The 25637-nt window shown below is 39.0% G+C and overlaps 1 protein-coding gene and 1 long non-coding RNA gene across 6 annotated transcripts in view; one reads left to right on the plus strand and one right to left on the minus strand.

Moving 5' to 3' along the window:
- Positions 1-3001: 3001 nt before the first annotated feature.
- LOC118973592 (uncharacterized) overlaps positions 3002-25637 on the minus strand; it is a 69842-nt gene continuing 47206 nt past the window's right edge. For all 5 annotated transcript variants that reach the window (XR_012129652.1, XR_012129651.1, XR_012129653.1 and 2 more), the window contains 3 exons: positions 5458-5588; positions 3754-3904; positions 3002-3653 (listed from right to left, as the gene is read on the minus strand). This is a non-coding gene — a long non-coding RNA (uncharacterized lncRNA). The remainder of the gene's footprint in view (positions 3654-3753; positions 3905-5457; positions 5589-25637) is intronic.
- Positions 3328-25637, plus strand: part of ADAM28 (ADAM metallopeptidase domain 28) — a 56937-nt gene continuing 34627 nt past the window's right edge. The window contains exons 1-8 of the mRNA XM_037024729.2: positions 3328-3440; positions 8975-9078; positions 14832-14908; positions 16391-16469; positions 17578-17654; positions 19245-19434; positions 22272-22343; positions 23258-23329. Of these exons, the coding sequence (XP_036880624.2) occupies positions 3389-3440; positions 8975-9078; positions 14832-14908; positions 16391-16469; positions 17578-17654; positions 19245-19434; positions 22272-22343; positions 23258-23329 (723 nt within the window). The 5' untranslated portion in view covers positions 3328-3388. The remainder of the gene's footprint in view (positions 3441-8974; positions 9079-14831; positions 14909-16390; positions 16470-17577; positions 17655-19244; positions 19435-22271; positions 22344-23257; positions 23330-25637) is intronic.

A 25637-nucleotide genomic window follows, 5' to 3' on the forward strand; every position in this document is an offset into this window, starting at 1 on the left:
CTTTTCCTTTCTTTCAGTTTCTCCAACCACACTGGGCCTGGTTTTTGTTCTTTGCTATGTCAAATGTACTTCAGCTTAAACCTTCTGCATTTTCCATTCCCTCTGCTTGAAATGCCGTTCCCTCACATTTTCCTGGGCCTGGGTTCTCATCAGTTAGAGTCCAACATAAATGCTACCGCCTGATGGAGGAGGAAGTAGCCCCAGCTGTACTTTCCTAGCTCTTTTTGCTGGACTTTAAAGCAGACCAATTTAAAAGTTTCAACTTCCCTACCAGATTTATGAGCCATCTGAGAAATAATGCGAAATTAAGACAGATAATGACTGAAATAGTCTCTTTCTACTGGATAAAGCTGATACAGGAAAATGTGATTCTTAACTAGGGCAAGGATGTTTGCTAACACTCATCTCCGGAATTTGGCAGGCTAACTGGCCCATCCAGAAACACCACAGGGCAGGCCTCTGTCCCACCCGAGGACCAGCCTCTGTGCCCCTGGACACTGAGCATGGAGTGCACATCCGTGCTCTCTGCTCTTTCCCTATGAGCATCTAGCTCCCAAAAGAAGCAGAAAGGGGGCCAGGGAGCTGATTCCCCTGGGCCAGGAGCTGATGCCCCTGGGCCCGGAGCTGATGCTACAGAATATACTTCATGTGGAGAAACACTAGGAGGGAGGAGGAGATGCCATCAGAACTTACCAGCTGGCTTTGTTCTCTTCATAACGCTGACGTTGTCCACCTTCCCCTTCCAATGAGACTCTGTGCTCCATGAACATATAAATTTCAAACCTTAATTAATCCTTGAGTCTAGGGCAATAGTTGGCACATAGTAGATACTTAATGAATGAATAAACAAAACCATTTCTTAATTTCAGCACTTAATAACTAAGTCTTTTTAGTAACTAAACAGTAACTAAAGCTTATTACCAATTCTGCTTCATAAATATTTCGTAAACCTGTCCCCTCCTTTCCATCCCTATTGCCTCCACTTAATCTTCCATTTTCACTTCCATCTGGTTCCTTCTTCCACTCTAACCTGGCCTCAGCCTTTCTCTGTGCTGCTGCCAAACTAATTGTTCTAAAATTAAAATGCAATACTACAGGTTTCCACACTTCCCCTTGCAGCACCGATGATAACTTGTGACACTCTTTCTGACATAATATCTTAAGTGTGTTTATATATATAAAATATATAAAAAATAATATGTGCATTTGTATGTACATACACATACCCATGTGTGTGTGTATATATATATATATATGTATGATTAAATAATTCAGGAATAAATAATGATTTGTGCATGTGTATCCATATATATATTTATATGTATATTCGTAAGTGCAGGTGTAAGGCATATATATGTATGTATGTGTAATATGTATATACATATATCCTAAATACATGTGATAAACATATATTGCATAAATAAATGTAAATATATAATATATGAATAAAAATAAATAAGTAAATATATATATCTGTAGGACACCATTGATAAACACGTTTTATCACAGTCTCTGCGTGCTGGCTTACACTTTGTCACATTCTGGCACAGTCTCTGAGTTTACTGCATTATGAAATGTGTGTTGTTCACTCATGTGGCTCTTCTTTCTGCCATTTGTTTTCTGTTCTTGTAAAGAGTTTAGCCAGTAATGATGATAAAAGCCTGAAGTGATAATGCTGCCTCTGTGACAGAGAAACGAAGGGGAAAGTTAAGCCGGATGACAAATTCAACTTTGATGCCTGCTTGATACATCTTTGAAGAAATAACCAGGAAGTGAGAATAAAGTTCACTTAGATATGACATTAGAGGGCCCTGTAAGTAGAACCCCAGGCCATGCAGACTGAGAAACACCAAGAGAATCATCGCTGGGAGGAAAGACGGTCGAGGCATGTTCTGAGTGCAGGAGATCTCCAGAGGGCTGAAGAACAATTGCCAGTTTAAAATGCCACGCATGTCCCCACATTCCCACGCAGACCAACCGTTCCTCATTTCCTGTGCAAGTTGCTGCACCAATTAGAGCCACCAGTGGTGCCCATTCCCTACAGGGACAAAGCCCAACATGAACTTTTTACACGTAGTAGGCTCTAATCCCATTCCCTGAATGCTCTGTACTCCAACAATATCAGAATATTACCAGCCATAAATTGAGGTGTTGTAAGATAGGCTCCTCACTCCTTCTTACAGTTAATTCCTCATTGACCAAAACCTGCCTCTTGAAAGTCTCCCTTACCCCGTCAGGGCAGCCTCTGACCTCTATGCCTGATCCACGATCGCACCAGACACACTTTGTGACACACAGGCAGTGATCACTTTGTACAACTTCTCAACAGACAAAGAACTGGGTGAATAAATCAGCTGTGTAAGAGGGAAGCATTAGAGTGTGTGGCTAAGAGCTCAGATCATACTGAGTTCAAATTCCACTCTTGCCATTCACTGGATTAAGTGATTTGGGGCAAATTGCTTAATCCTTTTATTCTATAAAAGTAGGACAACTGAATCTTAATCTTTTGAGTCTTTTTAAACTCCAGTTTTTTCCATCTTAAAATCGGAGTAAGGTGGTATTTTTCACACAGGAGTATCATAAAAATTAATATGATAATAAATAAAAAGGACCTGGGACTTAGTAAGCAGCTCAGTTAATATTAGCTATTTAATTATTATACAGTGTGGTAGCAGGAAGTGAAACCAGTGACAGCTCCTGAAATTTTCCTGGAAGTTACATCCTTTGGGTCACGAAGGCTTTCCTGCACCTCTAGGTTGTTGGTGATGATATAAACATTCCTGGGGATCTGCAAAAACTTGAGCTCGTATTGTTATGCATTCTCATTTCAGGATAGGTTAAACTACCTGAGAACACTGTGGCTTGAGAATAGGATCCATAGTAACTGTAAAAGAGCATTTTACATAGTAATTAGACTGGATAACAAGCCACTTCATTGGAGCACTTCCATGTATGAGGGAAGAATAAGATTCTCAATAACTTTGGCCAACGTCGCAATATATATGCAATACATATTTATATATTTATTATGTACATAATAAATACATTTATCAAGGTACATCAAGGCTGCTACCTCATGGCAGCTCATCGGGCTATAGTGATATATTGGAAATGCAGTTTTTGAGTGGAGAATATGTGGAAGAAGGAACAAGAAGGAGCAGCTTATTCCGAAGGAATCTTTGAGTTAGGAGGCAGCCAGGACTTCCGCCTGCCATGCTATTGTGGCAGGACCACAGCTTTATGATTGTGCAACACCTTTGGTAATCACTCACTGAAGCAGACAAAATTCACCTGGGAGTTTCATTCTGTCTCGCTTGAGAGGAGCCAGGGACAGGCCACACAGCAGTGAGAAGGGCCGGCTCCTGCCTCCTGGGACCGATCACTCAGCATGTCGCAAGGATTTCTTCTGAAGGCCGCCTTCCTCTTTTCTCTAGTTCCAGGTAGGTATTTACCTCCTTTGCAGATTCTGTCTGATGCATCAGCAAACTGCTTGCTTTTCGTCTTCCTCCAGTAGCTTTTTTCTTTTCTTTTAGCCAATTTTACCAACCAGTTGGTCTGGATTTAATCTGTTGTTTTGGGGGGGCTGCAACTGATGTAACCATTCCTTGCAAAGGACAGGCAAGGAGAGGTCTTGAATCACTTATATGTCTGACCTGAGAATATATAGAAATCAAAGGGAAGATTTCATAGAGCATAGTTTAAACAATGAATATGATCTTGGAGTAAAAAAAAGTGAAATTCATCAAACCCCACCTTGTCATTTTTAGATTAGTAAAGATGCAGTGGATTCGAGTGGATATTTCTGTGCAGTAGACTTTGGAAAGCATCTGCTGTTATTCCTGGGACCAATTTGTCTTGTCCTATTCCTTTTGGGTGCACATTTTTATATTCAGTCCTTCCATTACTGATGATAACAAATATGACTAAGTAGAAATACATAGTTGACCAATTTCATATTTATAAAGCATTGTGATATTTACTTGACTGAAACAATGTTGCTACTAAGCTTAAGTCTGATAACTCACTTCCATCTAGCTGGTTATATCAACCATATAAGAATTCAAATGTTAAGGAGCTCTACCTCTTAATAATCACATTTAGCATGTCTCTTCATTTCAGATAAATTCTCCAACTAGCTTTTGGCTAAATTAGATTGGGTAACACATGTCCTCAGCTTATTTCTATTTCTAGAGCTTCAGTTAGCACATTACCTCCAGTGCCTGGGAAACCTCCCGTGGTAAACCTTTTCTTGGGTTTTAGAATGCTTGCTGGGATTAAGGAATGAGAACAAATTATCAGCAAAAAGCATGACACTAGGGAGGGAAATGTTCTCCTCCCGCTGGGACTCACTCTGTACTTTGTCAGTAAAAATGATTTTTGCTGTGCCTCATTTCTGATTTGTTTTCCAGACTTGTAAAATTTGTCCTTAATATCTGTAAGTAGAGAATTGTACTAGGAATTTAAGTTGTTGACTTAAAACTCCTATTTGTTGAGCCAATAGAAATCCATCCTTACATGCTCTAAAAACACCATCACTAAAAATTCTGTGGGATCCTTCAGTTTAGTCGAACATGAGAATTGCTTGGGTACCAGATTTATCCAACTGCACAGAGATCAAAATGGACCCATTTGTAGAATCATATAGCTAACCCTGGAATTGACCCACGTTTCAGCCTTTCCATGGAAATGGGCATGCTTGCTGATTCTGTCTGGCCCCTGTTTTTGCATTTACAACCCAGCACCAAGAGATGAGACTTCCTTAAAGTCATGCCTAGAAGTGGGACATCTCCAAGTACTGGTGGTGGGGACAGAGGTTTTGAGTGGCTCTAGAGAACAGGAGACAGACAGAACTCTTCTCCCTTATCTTCCATCTTGAAGAGAAAGCTGTCCCTCCTCGACCTTCCGTCTTGTATTTCCGTGTCTCCTTGTTCCCGGAAATACCCCTGATATTTTTCCTAAGTGGTTTTACTTCCCAGCCAGAATATAAGAAGCAAAACAATTTTCCTTTTCCCACACTTGCTGTTCTGTTCCTCTGGCTCCATCATCTAGATAATCAATATGTGCCCCTCCGGCCATGACTTTGGCCCAATTCCCGTACATGTGAAAAAAGAATGAGATAAAATCAGGCCACCTGTTTGTAATGAGTTCCACAATCCCCTGAGAAAAATTACTTATGGGATCACATCATAGGAAAAGAAAACAATAATGACAAATACATAAAAGGACACGACACTTGTTTGGAAGTAAGTGTGCTGACAGAGGAGAAGGTCTTTACTATATGCCCACTGAATATCCAGGGGGTACAGTACCTTAGGGAATTCTTTCCTTTTAAATTAGGGACTCTTTCTTGCCTTCATGAAGTTACTAGAACACCCTAAAGAGTATATTTAATTTAATCTGAATAGCCAAAATCATAGACTTAATTAGGATGTGTTTTTCCTCAGTGTTGGTACTCACCCTTAATGCATGATGTTTAAAATCTCCAGATAGTTTGAGGAGATACAGAGAATCCAGGAACTGAGGCCAAAGTCACTGTGTAGACCCTGATCTGGGGTTGACTGTCATGTGTTCAGCTGGGAAGGACATTGCTTTAAACAGTTTGGAACAAAAATGAAAATGTCAATATGATGTACAAATGTGCTGAATGCCAACATGGCCCCCAACCTATTAAAAAATAAAGTAGAAATCCAGACCAGTCTGATATATTAATCTTGTCAATGAGCCTTAGGTTTTCTAAAACTAATAAAGAACAAAAATAATTATCTAACAAACCAAAATGGCAGTTTTTTTTTCTTGATCCAGTTTTGCTAGTCAAAACCAGTCCGACGTGAGTTCTGTGGGAGACAGAAAACAAGTATTACGTTGAATTGGTAGAAAGACATTGTGCTGCATCTCGGGTTTGTAACATCCGTGGACGGCAGTTAGTTGTGTTCGTTCCACAGGCTTCAAAATAATCAGCTGCTGTTATTCAGCTGGGAGGAGGCTGCACCATCTCCACCAGCCTCAGGGATGAATAAACCAAGCAATATTTAGGTCTGTTGCTTTTCCCTGACTGCTATGTAATTCTTTATATCTCAAATCTCGTTCTTTCAGGGACCTTCTTGGTGTCAAAAAAATAAGGGTGGTGGAGGGAAATTCTTTCTGTTTTCTTTAGATAATGTACTGTGTTGCAAGAGTTTGGGAAGAGCTGAAAATCCTATCATTTTCAACTGAAGAATGTGAGAGGTTGCCAGAGGGTTTTTAAAAAATATTATTGTTTATTTTATTTATTGATTTATTTTGGTTGCCATTTAGAAGTACTCATCTAGCAAAGAGAAATAAATTTCTCCATTAATGTACATATTTCTCCATATTTCAGAGTCAGTTGATAATTGATTTCATGAAATGTTAGGACTGACTTAGATACTAACTAGAAACATGGAGATCAATGTGCATGTCAGAGAAACTTATGTTTGTTGGACTCGCCTATTTCCTTTTCACCAGTCTGGACGGGGATTGTGGGTGTGTTAATCACTTTCTACTTTTATAAACAGAAACAGTTGGATAAGTTATTATTTTATGACCCTAGAGCAGTTTGGAGCAGAATTTCCTGTGAGAATAGTGTGAATTAGATATGAAAACCATTTTTTCTTGTATAATATTTTAAAAAGAATTACTTTAGTTGCAACATGGGTGAATAAATGGCTTCATGAGGTTCAATATTAATGGGACTAATTGCATTCATTGTACACGATCCACCAGATACCATGTGGGCGCCTTATGGTATGTTTGTTTGGGGTACCACAGAGTTACAGGACATTGCAGGGAACTGTGTGGATAAAATCAGTTGATTTCTGACAAGGGTAATTTTCTTACCTCTTGGCATCTTATTATTTTGAAATAATTATGATAGTTATAAAAATTATAACTCAGTGGGAAGAACATAACTGATTTAATGTTCCTTTGGGCTTTTGAACCTCTGTTCATGACAAATTTTCATAACTTATTTTTTTTCCTTTACCAACAGTTAAAAAAATTGAAATAAAAGATGCCAACTGATTATAACAGCAAGAAATAACTGAGGGACCTTGTGAAATAGTTCTTGAAGTGTAACTGTGTAATGAGACTTATTTTATTATAACTGATTAGAATTTTATCCTAAGATCATCACCTCTTCAAAGAGATTATAGGGGATTCTGTACTTATTTGCATACAATCATGTAGACTACTTGTATCTGGCCTTAGAAACATCACTTTATCTGCCCTCTCTTTTCAAACAATTAAAAAAAAATGCTAAACCCAAAGTTCAGATAGTCTAGTGTTGATGTCATGGCTTAAAGGGGTTTTGAAATGCTTTTAAGAGTAAATCTCAAGCCACTGAAAGAAAACCTACACCTTTAACACCCTATTTTGACCCAGCAAGTTTTAAACCAATTTAATCACTTTTCTGTTCTTCAAAGTTTGATGTAAATGGCTCTTACTTGGGCAAATAAATTAAAGCCAAATTAAAATGATAAAAGAAGGTTGACATTTATTAGGATTTTTTTTGTTTCTGAAGAAAAAGTTTTCTAAATGTAAATTCTCTGGAGCATCCTTGGGATCAGTGGACAGTCATTCAAGTAAACTAATAAAGATACTTCAGTTTGTTGAAAGATCAACACTAACATAGATTTGCAGTATTGGCAAATTTAGGGTTGAGTATTTTAATGAGCTAGGATTACTTCTTGAGAGCCTTCTAGTCATTACACAGAGAACTAAAGCTTCTCCAGGTCACAATGTTATAAACTGCCGTCTTGGCCCATTCTCTGAGCTGGTTCTTACTGCATCTGTATTCTGGGTGGACCAACAGCAACTTCAGCCATCAGAGAACAGGTCTGCCCACATCTTCTCAGGCACTACCCCACGGGGATCCTCAGCCACTACCCCATACAAATCCTTGGCCACTACCCAACACGGATCTTCAGCCACTACCTCCAGGGATCTTTGGCCTCTACCTCACACAGTTCCTCAGCTACTAACCCACATGAATCCTCAGCCGCTACCCAACACAGATCTTCAGGCACTACCCCACAGGGATCCTTGGCCACTACTCCACCTGGTTCCGCGGCCACTACCCCACAAGGATCCTCAGGCACTACGCCACACCTTGGCCACTAGCCCACCAAAGCAGGGATCAGACCACATAGGCAAATAAGAAAGAAAATAGAAAGTCCAGTGTTAGCTGTGGGAGAACTCTTTCTCTCAAAAATAATTTCTAGAAACAAAGAATTCAAAATGTAGATAGAAGTTTGGATGAGAACTCTCCAATTCTTTTTCAGTATGACTGCCGGCTCAAATAATATTCTAATTGACTGCTTCTCTAATATTCTTTCTTTCCACACTGTATATGCAAAAAATGAAGGTTTATCTGTATTGCTAAAGCCAGCCATTCTACGGAGCCAGTATTGGAACCTTTTCTTACTGTGTCTTAGTTTCTTTCATTAGTGTAAAACATTGCTATTGGAAAAATCCAAGAAAAATGCTTTAGAATTGGAAGTAGTATACATTAGTTATTTCATTTTTATAACGCTATATAGTTTTCAGAGTGTTTCAATTCAATATTCTGACACTAAGATTAGTTTAGAGGCTTAGTTTGGCTTCTGCCTTCCTGTATTTGCTGTTGGCTGTATTGCTTGCAACATCCCTTTGAGGGGGATTCAAATTAGGAAAGAGAAATAGGAAAATTCTAAAGAAATATTTTCACTAAATGGAGAAACCCTTGTAGGCTTTCAGTGGGGAAATATTTGAAGATACAAGTTAAAGATTTGAGAGTAAGAGGGGGTTTCTGATTTGTCAATCTCTCCTGGAGTCTGCACTTGAATAACTCTGATGCAAGTCAGTTATAGCCTCTTTGTGGCATCATTCATCAGCAATGCAGTAAAAGATGACCATCACCAACCTGCCTCTATTTGTTCTGTTTAGCTATGTCTTGACTCTTACTTTTCTTTTTCCCTAGTAAATTCTATAAAAGAACTCCCTGGAGTAAGGGAGTATGAAGTGGTTTATCCCAGAAGACTTCATCCACTACATAAAAGGGAGGTCAAGGAGTCAGATAAACAGGTATAGCTCTTGATTTAATAAAGAATATCAAATGAAAATATGTATATACATATATGTATATATGTATACATATAAATATATAACTATACTTAATATATAAAATATATGTACATGTTCACATTTTTATATATATATATATATATATATATATATATATATATACACACACACACACACACTGTGGTTTTTTTTTTACCTATCTTATCTGTATTAATTTCCCCAATAACCCAATGTTCTATAATTAGCCTGATTTTCCAGGTTAAGGTTCTGACAGTTGAAATAAGACCTCCAAGGTCACATGGAGTATAAGCTTTAATTTTTAAGGTAATATTTTTATAGTTTATTCTGTGTACTTCCAAAGAAACTTGATACAACTTTCTATCCACTATCTAGATAAACATACATACAAACAAAACCATGAACATTAAAACTGAAGTAGAAAATAAAATATTGTTGAATGCATTCATGAATATATGCATATTAAATGAGGATGAATTACTATAATTAAACTTGAAATTTACCTCTGTCATTTTTAAAGAGAAAGTCATTAAAGTTCGTATAATTCTTACCACTTAACAAAATAACATACTCTCAGTCAAAAGAGTAAAGCTAAAACATGATGATTCATTCAATGAGAATTTTCTAATTACCTACATAAGAAAGTCTGCTGCTAGGAGCCAGGAGAAATACAGATAATTGGGACATAAATAATCACTCACAACAATACAGTAAGAGGCCACATGTTGGGAGCACATATTCCCCTGCTGTATGAGGCTCCTCACAGATTATTTCTTCTTAAGCAAACACATTTGTAACAGTAGAACCCATAGTAATCCCTGTTTCCTTGAATAATTATCTGTCAACAAATGTTTCTGCTTTTTTTCAATGTGACCCATATGCATTAGATTCCCTATATATATCTCTTTCTTCAAATGCTTTCTGGCAGTCTCTTAAAAATGCCAGATGCCTTTTGTCACTAAATATTTTAAGGAAAATTTGAATACAAGCCCAGTGTGTTTATCACAGTTATAAATGGATTTCTTCACAACTGTAAAAATAAATTTAAGCTTTTAAACAATTTATTTTTATGAATACCCATAGAGTAGTTCCTAGTACCTACTACATAATCAGTCTTAATTTTTGGAATGATTGAGTAGATGGATGCAGTTGATACAATGTGCTTGATATTTGTTGCAAATAAATTATTTTTCTAGTCCTGCTCAATTAGCTGGCTGTATGAACCTTATTTTCATGCCACATAGTAAAAGCATGAAGGATCTGAATTCAGAGGGCTTGTTTGTATTTGTGTCTTAGCTTTGTTAATTACCTCTGTGTAAATTTAGACACACATAAACTTCAAACTATTTGTCTTAAAATTGAGATAGTAATAGTAATGCTTATCTTATATGGCTATTTTGAGATAATCTACATGAAAAGCAAAATAGGATGCAATTAATTATTAACTCCATGTTCAAGATCAGGCTATGTGTCCTATATAACCCATCATCTTCCACTTCTTATGACTAATATTCAAGGTCTTTGGCTCAATGCTGTGGTTTATTAAGCCATTTTGTATTCTTTTGCTTCTATGCATAGCTTCTTTTTTAGTCAGACTTGATATTTTCAAGGCTTTTGTTAATAATATGCTTGTTTCCATCTCTATGCCCTTTCATATGGATTTTTGCTACTTAAAATGTTCTCTCTAAGTTAAGCCCAGCCCGTCTTGTATTCTTTGTGAGGTCAGCATGGAGTATTTGCATATACACTGTAGATCCTTTGGTTGAAGTCATGCTTCAGTAACGATCAGAGTTCTGCCACTTGGATCTTGATTTTTTTTTTAATACTGATTTCACTTCTGACGGTGTGTGTACTTGTGTGCGTGCATGTGTGTGTGTGTGTGTGTGTGTGTGTGTGTGTGTGTGTGTGTGTCTATGAGAGTAGATGTAATCTTCTCATCTGAAACTGCCCAGGTCCCTAAAAACAGTGTTTTCCACGTCTTTGAAATGTCTCTGCCCCTTCTTCACCCACAACTCTCAGCCCCCGTGCTATGGAAAGTATTCCATAAATGCTCAAAGAAATCCTTGCAAAGGATTTTATCTTTCTTTATCTTCAGACATTAAACCAAATCCAGTATCAAATTGAAGGAAAACTCGCCTAAATAATTTGAATGCTTTGATGTTTTTTTATGTGGTGAATCATTCTTTGTTTTTGTAGTTTTATTTGCTATCTTTGCAAGCTGCTCTTTGTTCCTTCTGTGGTAGAGGACAGAAGACAGCACGTTATTGGGAGGGATAAGCACTCAAGACTCAAGACTCTCACGCAGTTTCACAAAGTCATATGACTCAATCATGTTTACTTTTTAGTATTCAAGGAGCATTTATGTTCTCAGGGGCTGGTTGATGTCTTTGAAGTACCCCACAGCAAGTATGTGATAGACTCATTAAAAGTTATCCCTGGTTAAAGAAACATTCCAAAAGAACTAATCTGCTTTTCCCAGCAAGTGGTTCCCCTGCTCCGGAATCTCAGAAACTTCTTTCCCTAGTCACTGATGTCTAGTCCCCATTCTTCCTTACATGGACTTTACCATGTGCGGAATCATTAGATCCAGCAAATAAAAATACAGGATACCCAGGTAAATTTGAATGTCAGATAAACAGTGAATGATTTTTTTTTGAAGCACAAGTAGTCTCAAATATTGCATGGGACGTGTTTATATTTTAAAAATCCTATTCACTGTTTATCTGAAATTCAATCTAACTGGTGTCCTGTATTTTGTATGGCAATCTTCCCATGTGGCTTTTGTTATCTCCCTGTGGACATCTAGAATGAAACCCTAGCAGTCTCTCTATGATTCCAGTCCTTGGTCCATCTGCAGATACCAGGGTCCATGCTGCTGCCTGTCTGATGTTTCAATCCTGCTCTGTCAGGGGCACTGCATTCTGCCAAACCATACTTGTTTCTTGTGTACACATAGACGAGAGAAGCTAGGGGCATCCCTTTCTGCCATGCAACAGGTACATTCTTTCCATTGACATAGAATCTTTTCTTTTCCTCAGGCACAGCCTATGACTAATAAGGACACTGTTTTATAGGTAAAAGCCAAGTTCTTAGACGTTATCCTTGTAGTTTCTGGATTGAGACTATTGGTCTTCCGTAGGCAAAGAATTGATTAGCAATCACTCAGAGTATCCAGAATTCATAGTGCATGTGACCAGGGGGGATCTCTGTGTCCCGTGGATGCCCCATAGATCTCAGTCTGGATTAATCATTTCTCCAGGCAGTGAAAAGGAGACCCTTGTACTTCATACTGTACACCTGCGCCCTCTGTGGGACCCGAGCCCCGAGGCTCCGGCACTACCTGTCCCCTGTGCCAAGAACATGGAGCATCTTTCTCACTTCCTCACTCCTGGCCCTGGTACTTAAGATTTGAATTGGAATGAACTAATCCTTTGGAAATTTTTCTGGAGGTAGACCCGTGGGTGTGTTACTCATTAGTGTAGTCTTATTGCCTTTTATATGTGAGGCATAAGAGGAACTGAAAACATATTTGTTGAATGAACTAGTATAACTTGAGTACATTGTTCATAGACCTGCATAGATCTATTCAACAAATACTTCATCAAGGTGCCTGACACTGGGAACTGATACTCGAAGGGCAGTCTCTCCTCCTCCTAGGATCTGGCCTCCAGATCACACATTTCCCAGGAGGCCAAAGCCCGTCTTGCTGTTGGGCCATGCCATAAAACCGGCTGTCTGGCAGCACATTGCCTCCCTTATACTGGGAACAATTTTAGCTGCATCCACTGGGGTTTCTAGAGGCCTGAGATTACTGTCTGTTATAGCAAAATGGTGCTACTAGAGTTAAGAACCTCCCTAGGACTTCTGGGGGTTCCTTTGCTCTTTCCTGTGTGCCCACGGGCGCCATCTTGACTTCATGGATTGGCTCCCATCCCAGGGCCCTCCAGGACTGTGGTCCTCCCAGTCTGCTTACTCGCCCTTAACCTACTCACCATGGCGTTCTCCTGGAGGAAATTTTTATTTATTTGTCTCTGTGACGGGCTAATCTTACTCAATGGGCTGCAGATCATTTCTTTCCTTTATGAGGATATTCCCTACGTAAAGGTGCATCTTCCTCTTCTAACCTGTCATTCAGAACCTATTCAGTGCACAAATAGTTACACTGCTTAACAGGCAGTGCTTCCTACCCTCGTCCTGTACTTGAGAAGTGCACTTGTAACATCCCCCAGCCCACGTTCTTTTATAGACTCTGGGTTTTCCTGCTGTTTTCCTTTCAGTATAATCTCTACACTAGTGTCGGCTAAAACTCCCACTCCAAAACCAATAAATCTTTTCTAAAACAACCTCCAAGTAATATTTTAAGGTGAAAGTCCACTAAAATCCACTGCTGACAGGAAGCAGATATCTAGAAGTCTCCTCTGGGTGGAAGGTAATATCCAATGTCATCCTAATACTTTCATTCTGTCTGGCCTTTCCCAAGCCTGAACAATAAGTGGTTATGAGAATTCCCCATGACTTTTACTTTTAATCCTCAGGCTTATTTTCTAGCTCATGAAAATGAACTGATTTGCAGCAGCTTCTCCTCATCTAGGCCTACAGCATAGGATATTTATAGTCTGGGATTTGGGGCATCAGAGAGGACTCCAATAACTGGTCATTTGAAGGCAATGTGGGCTGACGTAACTGACCTGGGAGACGGCAAGTCGCTGCACAGTACCCTGAACCGTGATGAGCTCAGGTACCATTCCAGCCAATGAAGGGAGGATAGGGAAGCTTGACCTTAGGTGCAAGACAGAGGGGAGAGCACCCAGCCCATCATATGTGCTTCTCAGTCACCTTCGGTCTGCCATGTTTAGATTTTAATGACAATATTCTGGAGCTTCCTTTTGTAGCATTGGGTGTCACCACAGCCAACAGTCCTGTTCTACAGAGGTGAGAAATTGTTACCCAATAACACCTTCAAAATATTTCTGTGCAGTCCTCTCTATCTCCTCCTCTCTCTATAAATCTAAACTTGAAGCAGTTCTCCTTTTCTACATGACTTACTTGTGGTGATATTTCCCCTTTCTGAACACCTAAACCTACGTTTTTTTCCTGATGACTTCTCCCTGCCTTAGAGCACATAGTTCTGTTATTTTGCCCTGAGCCGACCCCCAGTTAGCTTAGAGAAGACCTCCAGACCAAAATAGGCAGTGAGAGGCTTGGAGGTCTAGGTCTGTGTGGCTGCTATTCTTCTCAAATAACTTCCCCACCATGGCTAATTAATATAGCTATATATATAACACCCTGGAAAGTAACTTTACCTGGCTAATTCATATCTCAGCTTACACATATCTCAGCTTACTTCCTTAAGAAAGCCTGTCTTGCCTTTAAGAATGTTAGATATCCTATATTGCTTCCATGTTTATACCCCTTGTCATATGACACAACTAACTTACTTTTATTGTCTGTCTTTCCACAAGGTGACAAGCTTTCTGATAGTAGGTACTAATTTTTCTTACTTAGAGTAGAATTTCTAGAACCCAGCAGTGTCTTACCCATAAGCAGCACTCAAATAATATTTGTAGAATGCGTGGATGGATGGATGAGTAGATGGATGGATGTAAAGGTCTCAGATAATTTGTGTGTTCAGTTGGCAGAGTTGTATTGCTTGCTAATGATTAAACAAATGGAGATAGACAAGTGAATATTTCTGTGTGTTTTTAATTGCCAGCAATATTTCTGCATTTTTACAGGAACAATATGAAACTGAATTGAAGTATAAAATGACAGTTAATGGAAAAATTATGGTGATTTATTTGAAAAAAAGCAAGTAAGTGTCTTTACTACTGTATTATCTTTACCAACAGTAAGTTAGGATGTGAAAATCTAATTGGGTCTGTTACTGCTAATGGCTCTGGTAAACCCGGGCTAATCAGCCTTTGCTCTCTGCTGGCCCAGGGGTTTCCATGACTGTTTGTTCCCACTGAAATAGCAGAAACACATTGGATAAAACAATAGTTTACTTTATAGTAATAAAACAATGAGTGAGGTACAAGCAGACATACATTTTATCAAACTCTATGACACAGCAGATAGATTGTTAAATCATCCTCTAGTTATTGCATTTTATTATTCTAACACCAAGCAATGGGATTTTAAAATAACTCGCAACCATTTCCATCAGGAAAAAACATGACATGTAGAAGTTAAAATCTAGGGCAAAAGAACAGGTCAGTGGTGAAGCCAGAATGGGGCAGCCCTGACTCTAATACCAGTGATCTTCATACCCAGCTATCCACCACCCTGTCTGTTTTTCTCCTACATTACATTGTCCTCTTAGTCCCTCATTCTCTCCATTCAGTTCATCTAAATTCAACATTTCTTCCCAAATTTCATAGCCTTAGTCCTCACCCAGATCTTGACCGTCTAAATGTAGACTATTTCAAAAAACAGTTTTGCCTAATTCAGTGCTTCAAAGCCATTTTAGTCCCTCAGTTGCTCTACAGAGGATAGCATGATGTTTTTCACTCAAGTAGTGATCACCTTTTGCAAGAAGTCACAACAGCCTGGAGTGTAGAAAACAGTGTGGCCTAATGGAAATATCCCAGGCTTTGAACTCAGGCAAATCTAGATATGATTCTTTGTCACTTGAACTGTTTAATCTTACCTAAAAAGTCAGGAGAGTGCTATTTATCTTATAAGATTGTTGAAAGGCTTCGATTAAATGATTCGTGTAGCACGTCAAACCCAGTGGCCAGTAAAGAGATGGCATTCAATGAGTTCCTTTTCTCCATATTCTTCTGCCTCTTTTAAAAATATATTCACACTCCTATCTTCTGAAGAGTAACTGAAAGAATTCAAGAAGTTTAGTGAGAGTGCTGAGAGGGACCTAACTACCAAATGCAGTCAGTTTCCAATGCCCTTGTCACTGCCCCAGTTGTGACCAGGTGCTGGTAATGCAGTAGGACTGGATGAAGGTGCAGTTATCCTGAACTGGTGAGGAGCAGTGCCCTTCCCAGTCATGTTATCAACTCTCCCCTCCTCACTTCCACTTCTTATTCAAATCTCTCCCCAGACAAACATGCAAAGTCTGATGAAAAAGCTGACCTTGCTATGCACTACTCAGCAGTGTCCCTGCCCCATCAGTCTTCCCACCGTACGCATCCCTTTCAACCTTGGACTTGTCTTGCTATGTCACGGGCAGGAGATCAGGACCCAGAGGTTTTCTGCACACCTAGTGAAAGCTCTCACTTTGATCAGCAGACTCTGCAAATAGCATGAGTAACCATGACATTCTTTTTTTTTACTCCAGGGATCTCCTTGCACCAGGCTACACAGAAACGCTTTATAATTCCACTGGAAAGGAGGTCACCACAAGCCCACAGATCATGGTAATTCAGGGGCCTAGATTCATTGTTAATTGGGGCATGATCCACCCAACCAAAGGCCGTGTCATTGCCAGACAAATAGTGGAAGTGAACCAGCATTTATAGTATTGGTGCTTTTTTCAGCAGTAGTAAATTCTTAATAGATCCTCCACCTTCTACAGCGGGACAGGAACAAAAGCTTCCTTGACAACCCATGGCAACCCTTTCCAGCCTTCAAGGTCTCTCTATAAAAGAGAGGGCATAGGGGTTTCTCATGTTCATTAGAAAAGTGAAGAATTAAATACCTTCGGTGTTCTTAGTCAATGTTGATCACCTCTCTAGATCGTGTAGTCTTTCAAACTCAAGACTATTTCATCAATGGCAGAATTGAGAATTCTGTGTTTCCCTTAAATAATTTTCATTTATGACTGGCTCAGAGAAAGTGACAGCGTTATGTGGCATGAGGGGTGTTTTTCCACTGCCATCTTTTCTGAGCTTCATTTTTTTTGTTGTTGGAAGGCTTTTAAACATTCTCTTCCATAGCAATTGCGCAGAAGTTTATGTGGGCCAATAGCTCGTCTCTCCCAAAGTCGAAAGGCATGCTTGATTGAAGTACATGCACATGGAAAATTCTTAGGATTGGCATTCTGCCCCAAATGGAGTCAGGGATGTTGTACTAATATAGTTATCCTGGTACATACCCTTTGGATAAATCAAGAAATAATGCAGTCTGAATAACCCATTCACTGGGAAGAGCTCGTAGGTGTTAGAAAAAACATAGTGAGCAATCAGCCAAGGGAAAGAATGGTTATCTGATACTTTGGGGGTCTGAGGTTTTAAACTTACATTTGTAAGTTTGTCTTTTCTGGACTGTATTCACCCCTGTTATCTTTTTTTTCTACAATGCCAATATTTAGTTGACACTCTTTAAGTATTTGGGATGAGTAACTAAATATTAAAAATTTTAACCACAAAAGCCTTAACATTGTTTTCTATCTTTAAGTTGACTGTTGTTCAACATAAAACAATTTGAAAACATTATAGATCTTGTTTCAATATTTCAAATTCAAATTTAGCAGTCTAAAACACATGCATGCTTTCCTTTACAAATCCCTTTCTCCCTTTTCTTTAGGATGACTGTTATTACCAAGGACACATCATGAATGAAAACGTTTCTGATGCTAGTATCACCGCATGCGCGGGTCTAAGGTGAAGCGTCATGAAGGGCGTGTCTGTACCTGTGGTGATGGGGAGGGGTATTTTAATAAAGCTAAGGAATCTCAATTATAATTCATTATACTATAGTTGAATATGAGCTGTCAGGGCTCAAGAATTTTGAAATTTGAAGGAAACATGGCTTCTCCTGATAGTGGTTTATAAGTTGCATATTTGAATTGCTTGTAGAGTTGTTTTTGTTTGTTTGCTTGTTTACAAAAAAAACAGGTATTGGAGTCAGAATCTTTAGGGAATGGGAACTCCTCTCCCCTGCACTCTAACTTCTCTCCCCAGCTGTTCCATCCATGCCTATGGTATCCATTTCTTCCTGTGTGTTAATGACTCCTCAAGTCTGTCTACAGTAAGAAATCTCATCTGATGGCCAGGCTGGATTATTTAATTTCTTTTTCCATATCTCCACATCTGTATCTCAATGTCTAAGTGAAATCTCAATCTAAATATATCCCAAACAAACAAATGATTTTTTTCTTCCAAACCGGGTATTTTTCCAGTGTCCCCTATCTCAGCGAATGATACAATAAACCAGCCACTTGCCCTCCAGAAATCTAGATTCCTTGATGACTTTTTGCCTCTCAACTGTCCATTTTCAATCCATTATCAAGCTCTATTGAGCATCTGCTCTAAATATTTCCTGAGATTTTCATGAGGTTCTTGCTCTATTACCACATCCTTGTCCAAACTACCATGATCCTTTAAGCAGGTCACTGTAATAAACCACCTAATTTCTCTCACCACATCCACTCTTGTCTTATAATTTTATGTACATTTAAACCAATCTCCCTGTTACATGTTCTTGTACTTTTTCTTCCTAGCAACTCTCTTCTGTAATTAGGTATATTACATCCATGTCACATAAAAATCACATTTTATGTACCTCCATCTTCTTTATTTGAATTTAAGCTCCATGAGAGGAGAGATCATGAGTCTTTTTCTACCACCTGCCCTTAATCCAGTGCCTAATGATAATGGATACACCCTAAGTATTTGTTAAATGAATCTTAGCTCAGGGCTTCAATAGAGAGAATTGAGAAGATATTGATAATATCCATTAATCATGTGTTTTACATATCATCTTCAGTTTTTACAGCCATCCTATTAAGTAGGTATTATTATTATTTTGTTTTTATAGATGGAGAAACTAAGGCTATGATTTTTAGTAGTTTCCCCTTGGTATCACAGCTAATAATTAATAAACCCAGAATTTTAACCCTTATCTATAAGACTCCAAAGTCTCTTTTTTTTCAGTGCACCTTTAGAACAGATAAGGCATGAGAGTTGGAAGAACACGGGACTGGAGTTCGGAAATTTCCATTCCAGTGCCAGCTGACAGAGTTAGCTATATGATGTTGCAAAAGTCCCTTCTTCCCAACAGGCCCCATTTCCTGACACAGAAAATCAGTTTATGTGATGTCTAATCGTGACTTCAGCTGTAATGTTACACTATATTCCACTGTCCTAAGCTTCCAATGTTTTGACATTGGTAATGTTTTGGAGTCTATCAGTCTATAGTCCTGAAATGCCAGAGTAAATATTTAAAGAAACCTGGATTCTCATGTTTTTCAGGGGCTACTTCAGTCAGGGGGACCAGAGGTACTTCATTGAACCTTTAAGCGCCACTCATCAGGATGAACAGAAACATGCACTCTACAAGTATGAGCCCTATGCAAAGACTAACAGCTCCTGCGGGATGGATGACGTGTTATGGGCACATGCATTTCCGCAGAATGTGGCCTCACCTGCCACCAGTCTGGACGTATGCAAACATTTATGTTTTATCTGCAATACTTCCATGTGTCTTGTCTGGCTGCCCTGGGTTCCTGTCTTAGCAGCTGTGATTGATTGACTGAAACTTCACAGTCATTGTTGAAATTAGTAGGCCATAGAGGCACTAAACTTTGATGTTTGCTGATGAGTTATTGAATAAGTACTTGTGGATCTACTATCATTAATGATAATATGCGAGGGTTAAAAAGTTAAAAAGAAGTACAAATATAATGCTTGCCCTCTAGGAGCAGACAACTTTCACAATACAATGTACAACAAAGGCATCAAGTATTATCACTTTGTAAAACATCCTGCTATCTTCAGGAATGAACTCATTCAACAAATCTTTCTTAAAGTACTGCCATAGGTGCTAGGGATGTGGCAATGAGTAAAATAAATGTAAAATCTGCCAACAGGAAGTTAGAATATTCTTTCATGTATGAGATTTGGCTTTTAGTCACAGAAGCAAAATAAATATGGCTTGTGTTTGAAACTGCAAGATGTATAAAAAAAATCTTTGTCATTATTACATTCATTTCATTCAGGATACATCTCATATCCAATCATTTCTTCAAAGTGTTCTCAGAATCTATAAACACTGGGTAGAATTGATTTGAATAAAATAATATTTCTATTGGGTTCAATTTGCTGTGGGTTTGACTTTTACTGTTGAGATGATACCTGAGAACCCAGAACATACCTGTATTTCCCTGTGAATGTTGACCTCCTGATGTAGCTTGGTATGGCCTCTTGTCTCTCTCTCTCTCTCAGGTCCTTGTTAACCTGTGCAGATAACCTTGCTTTCATGGCATCCCAACATCAGTCTTTTCTTCCCACCTCTTCTCCTTCCCAGCAGCTCTGTTTCCCCTCCTCTGGCTGATCACCAAATCTAGAGGCGCTCATAAAGCTCATTCTTCAGACCCATTCTTTGCTTCATCTACCCATTCTTTCTGGGTTGTCTCATCCTATGATATGTCTTATTGAAATAGGAACTATTTCTATCAAATTTAGATCTTCACCTTCGGCCCCTCCTCTAAAGGCCAGACTGTTGAAAGTCACTACCTACTTCATGCATTCATTCCGATGTCTGATATCACAAACTGAATGTGGTTAGAATAGAGCTACTGATTTCCAAATCCAAACCATATCTGCTTCTACCTCATTTTCCCCCTATCTCAGTTAATGGTACTGCCATTCATTTACTCAGGACCAATCTGGAAACTGTCCTTGGTCCCTCTTTCCCTCACTCCTCCTTGGATCGTATCCGTCAGCAGGTGCCTCCACACGTTCCAACTCTTATGCTTTGCTCCCTCTTCCTAAAGACCACATGCACCACCCAGCTCACAGTAACCGTGACAGCACCCTCTACCTGATCCCCCACTCTCATGCCCGCCCTAGTGGAATCCACACTCCACACCATAGGTGAAGTGATTCTTTTATTCTAAATCACATCGAGTCACTTTTCTGTTTAGAACCTTGTAATGGCTTTCCACTGCATATAGTACAAAATCTAAATGTGTGACAAACCCCTGTATGATTAGGGCCACTTACCCCTCTAATCTCCTCCTCCTTTCTACTCCCCACTCACAAATGACCTCCCTCATTAAGTTCAGACAAACAAAAACTTTTAATCTGTGCTTTACACATGCTAGCATCAATTCACACTAGTCTTTTTGCTCAGTTATTTCTTCCAATTTATCTTCCCTTACCTGGCTACTTGTTTTCATTAATATGTTTACCATTATTTCTATTTCTATTATTCTATTATTCATTAATATGTCTATTGTTATTTCAATGTCTATTACTCTGTCAACTTTCATTAATATGTCTATTCTAAAGAGGCTATTGCTCAGAGATTTTCATTCTATTCTGAAAAACTACCTTATTACTTAATACATAGCACTCATTTACTCCTCTGCGTCACACTAATTGCCATCTGATATATCTATGTTTGTCAGTCTATTGTGAGCTCCTTAGGCACAAAGACTGTGTCTATTTCACTGCTGTATCCCTAGAGCTCTGTTGGTGCAGAATAATTACTAATAAGTAGGTTGCTCCTGTATAGGGTGTGAGGCAAATGCATATCTCCTTAGGTAATACCTAAAGTTTGCCTTCAGCAATTTGTTCTTGCTAATTTAAGCTTATTTACCTGTTAAAAGACAAACACTTCCAGAAATGAAATATAATAAACATACATGGTTTATGATTTAGTGTGAATAATGCCTCTGCTGCTTTGCAGTGGGATAATCCACTAGAAACGTGTTGTTTTTTGTCTTTATTTGTTTTGTTTTGTCAAGAGAAAGGAACAGAAGATAGGGAAGCTTGTAATGTAGGAAACAGTCCCAGGTCTGCCTGAGGAGGAAAGAGCAGATCTTGTGCCACGGTGGCCCTCATTGAGCCATTGGTAACCAAGGGGTAATCACTGGGGCAGCAATAAAAGGCACTAAACACAGCAGTAGGGGGATGCTGAATTCAAAGTTTCTCTATTTCATGGCAGGAGAGTAGAGAAAGTCCACTGCTTAAAAAATCCATAGACTTGGCTTTAGTTCTAGTACCCCTACTAATTAATTGTGCAATCGGTAAACTCTCTGGTGAAATAAAGAGGTCAGACCAGAATATCACTGATGTCTCATCTAGCTCTCACATTCTGAGCCTAGTCTATAAATAATTCTGGCTAATTAGGGTTAAAATGATAATATTGACTCCCTTTATTCCCAGGTACTAACTAATCTCTTCTAAAATTACACGTTTCAAATAAAAATTAAAAAATGACACTTGCATGTAAATATGTTGTCTTAGGAATTTCTCTTTTCATGTTTATTACAGAAATCGAAAGACCAGAAGGCTTGGGAACGTGAGAAATACATAGAATATTATTTGGTCCTGGATAATAGTGTGGTAACTATATCGGATAAATGTCTTTTTTTAAGTACCTCCTACATACATTTATTATGTAAGATACTGAATATGTGGGTCAGTTTTTAAAAATCATGAATATGGGCACTTCTTTTTCACAAACTGTTTTGAACCTAGGAAATTAGACCTGTAATTAGACTGATGAGCTCTCCTTTTCAGGAATGTCCAACAAATGTGATATGCATAAACTCAAATTTTTGCACTAAAATTCTCTTTTCTCATGATCTGAAAGGCTCCAAACAGTTTCCAGTTGAATTCTTTTATAATTTTGTCTTCTTTAAGCAGCTAAATAATTGGTAAATTAGAATTTATGCTTATCAGGGAATGGTAAATATCAAAGATTAGTGAAGGGAACCTTCTGAAACAGGCAATTTTTTAGTAATATTCACCGTTTATCTTCTTTTATAAGAAGGCATTTTCATATATTGAATGTTCTAAGCCTGAGGTCCTCATGTGTGGTCTCAGGGGAAAATTCTATGCTATGATATTGTGAGTAAGTTAATTAGTTCAGGCGCTAAAGCTTTGGCCTCTCTTATGCTAGATTCATTTACTGTTTATATATATATATATATATTTAATGAATGAGCTATTCCCGGTACTGATTATGCACAGCTTAGGAAACCATGATATTTAACTGAAAATACATTAGGAATAATTCCTTAGAGCTTTGCAGTAAGCTAGTATTTCAGGGGACGAAACATCACATCTACTCCCAAAGTGCATTAATTCAGCTAGAGAGACAAGGAAGCAGTTTGTTTCCAACTTTTCACTGTTGACTTTTATAACTGATCATCAATTATAACTACTGGTAAGTAAAATACACTGAAGTTGCCTTTTTTACCTCCAGTTACATTCATTTCTATTAATGCTCATATTTTGTCTTGGTTGTTTTTCAGTTTAAAAAGTATAATCAAGATACAGAAGAAATAAGAAAGAGGGTTTTTGAAATGGTCAATTACATCAACATGGTATGATATATTTTATTAAATGTAATTTCAGCAATTTGTTGGGTGATATCATCAGTATGTCTGAATGTTCATGAAGCAGGGAAGCAAAGTCAATACTACAAAGACTAATACCACTGACCGGCTTTTGAAGGGGTGACCACAGCTTTTGCTACTTGACTGAGTATTAATATTACATGATAGAGATGTTTCTCTCCTACTTGCCACATTATTCTGAGGTCCATGAAGGTATAAAAGGTGGCTTTGTTGAATAACACCCAGGAAGAAAATGTTGACAAACAATAGAAAGTCAATCTAAGGAAGAAAATGGGAAAACCAACAAAATAAGCCAAGCTCTGGCACATTGCTGTCATCCAATACATGATCTCATTGAATACTCAAAACAACCCTAAGATATTACAAGCCTCTCTAAAAGGTGACCTTTGGGGTGTGGCCCAAGGGAGGGTTACAAAACCCAGCAAAGGACGCAAGCGTAGAACCTTCACTGTCCTGCTGGAAGAGCAGTAGGATGGCCATTGTGGCTGGGAGGAGGTAAGCCAGGGAAGGGGGGGAAGAGATGGCATCTAACAGGTAGCACTGACCAGGACCCAAAGGCCCTGGTGAGGCTGTGTAAGAGTTTAGCTATTTTTCTTGAATAAGCAAAACATTGGAGAGCCTGAGCTGAGGACGACAGTTTCACATGTGTGTCCCTAAAAGGTCGTCTTGGCCATTAAGTTGAAAATAAGCTGAAGGAAAGCAAGGGCAGAAACTAGACCACATGGGAAAAATTGTGCCATAATCTAGGGCAAGAGATGACCGTGGCTTGAGTGAAAGCAGTGATAGTGGACCTTTGAGAGTCGTTGATCTCTGATACAGTCAACAGGGTGTATGAGGAGGGTAGGGGATGAGAAGCAGAGGAAAAATAGGAGCCATGTGACATAAAGGGTTTTGACTTGAGCAGCTTCAAGAATGGGGAGCAATGGTGGGGGAGAGTGACTCAAAGGAAAGACTGGGAATTCTATTTTGAACTTGTTAACTTTGAGATATCTTTTTGTATAAAAATGAGGAAATGCTGGATATACAAAATTGGAGCTTAGGAGCAAGGGGTGGCTAGAGATAAAAATCTGTAAGTCTGCAGTATGTAGAGATGGCATAAGATGGGTCAGCAAAAGTTAGCCTCTGGGCCAAATCTGCCTGCTGCTCCTTTATAAAATAAAGTTTTATTGAAACACAGCCGTACCTATTTGTTTACACATTTTCTGATGCTGTTTCTCTGCTATAATGCCAGAGGAGGTGAATAGATGCAGCTCACACCATAGAATCTCAAAACCTCAAATATTGTCTATCTGGTCTTTTACAGAAAGTTTGCTAACTCTGGTGTAGAACACCAACAGAGGGTGAGTAGATAGGTAGAGAAGAGCCCGAGAACAGATTCCTGAAATACTTCTTTGAGCAGAGGTCAGTCGGGGAGAAGCTGAGAGAGCCCAAGGACTAGAGAGTGAAGTGAGAGGAAATCCAGGAGAGAGGGTTGCCCTGGAGGATCCTGAAAACAAAAATCTATCAAAGGAAAAAATGATCAATGATGTTACATTCCTCTGCGGACTGAGGATCGGCCATTGGATTTGGCCAAGTAGAAGTTATTGGTCACCTGGATGAAGCAGGGTTCGGGGGAGTTAAGAGTGAAAGCATGATTGGAATGCGTCCAAGAAAGAGCCAGAGGTGTAGAATTAGAGACAGCAAATACAGAAAATCCTTTCCAGAGGTTTTACTATCAATGGGAGCAGAGAAGCAGAGGGTAAGTTAGAGGGGAAGGGCCTTAAAGAGAAATTCCCGCCCACCTCCTCTCTCCCCTGGCCACCCACGTCTTCTTTATGCTGATGGGAATGATTGCATAGGAGACAGTGGAAGAATGGCTGCACTCATCTCCTTGATCTGGGAGGCATGGGGGAAGTCAAGCACAAGTGGAGAAGTTAGCCTTAAGCTCCCATTCATCCCTATCGTAAGGAAGGGGAAGGTGCAGGTCATTCAAACAGGTGCAGGTCAGTAGGGAGACTGATGGTGGGAGCTTGTGGAAGTTCCCTTTTATTGCTTCTATACGGTCTGTGAATTTGGAAGCAGGGGCATCTGCTCAAAGTGAGGACTTAAAAGAAAAGGTTAGATAAGAAAGAGGAGAAAGTATGAAAAAAATGTGCAGAAGACCATGGGAGTGGATGGACTTTGGAAATGCAGCAGGCTTGCTGGAGGGAGGGAAAGACCACTAGCGGCAAGTATTCCTGGCTTCAGAGTGAAGGGAGTCCCAGTCGGGTGCTTTCCCAAGATTATTCAGGGCGTT

This window comes from Manis javanica, chromosome 3 (genome assembly GCF_040802235.1).
Source record: "Manis javanica isolate MJ-LG chromosome 3, MJ_LKY, whole genome shotgun sequence".
Taxonomy (NCBI): Eukaryota; Metazoa; Chordata; class Mammalia; order Pholidota; family Manidae; genus Manis; species Manis javanica.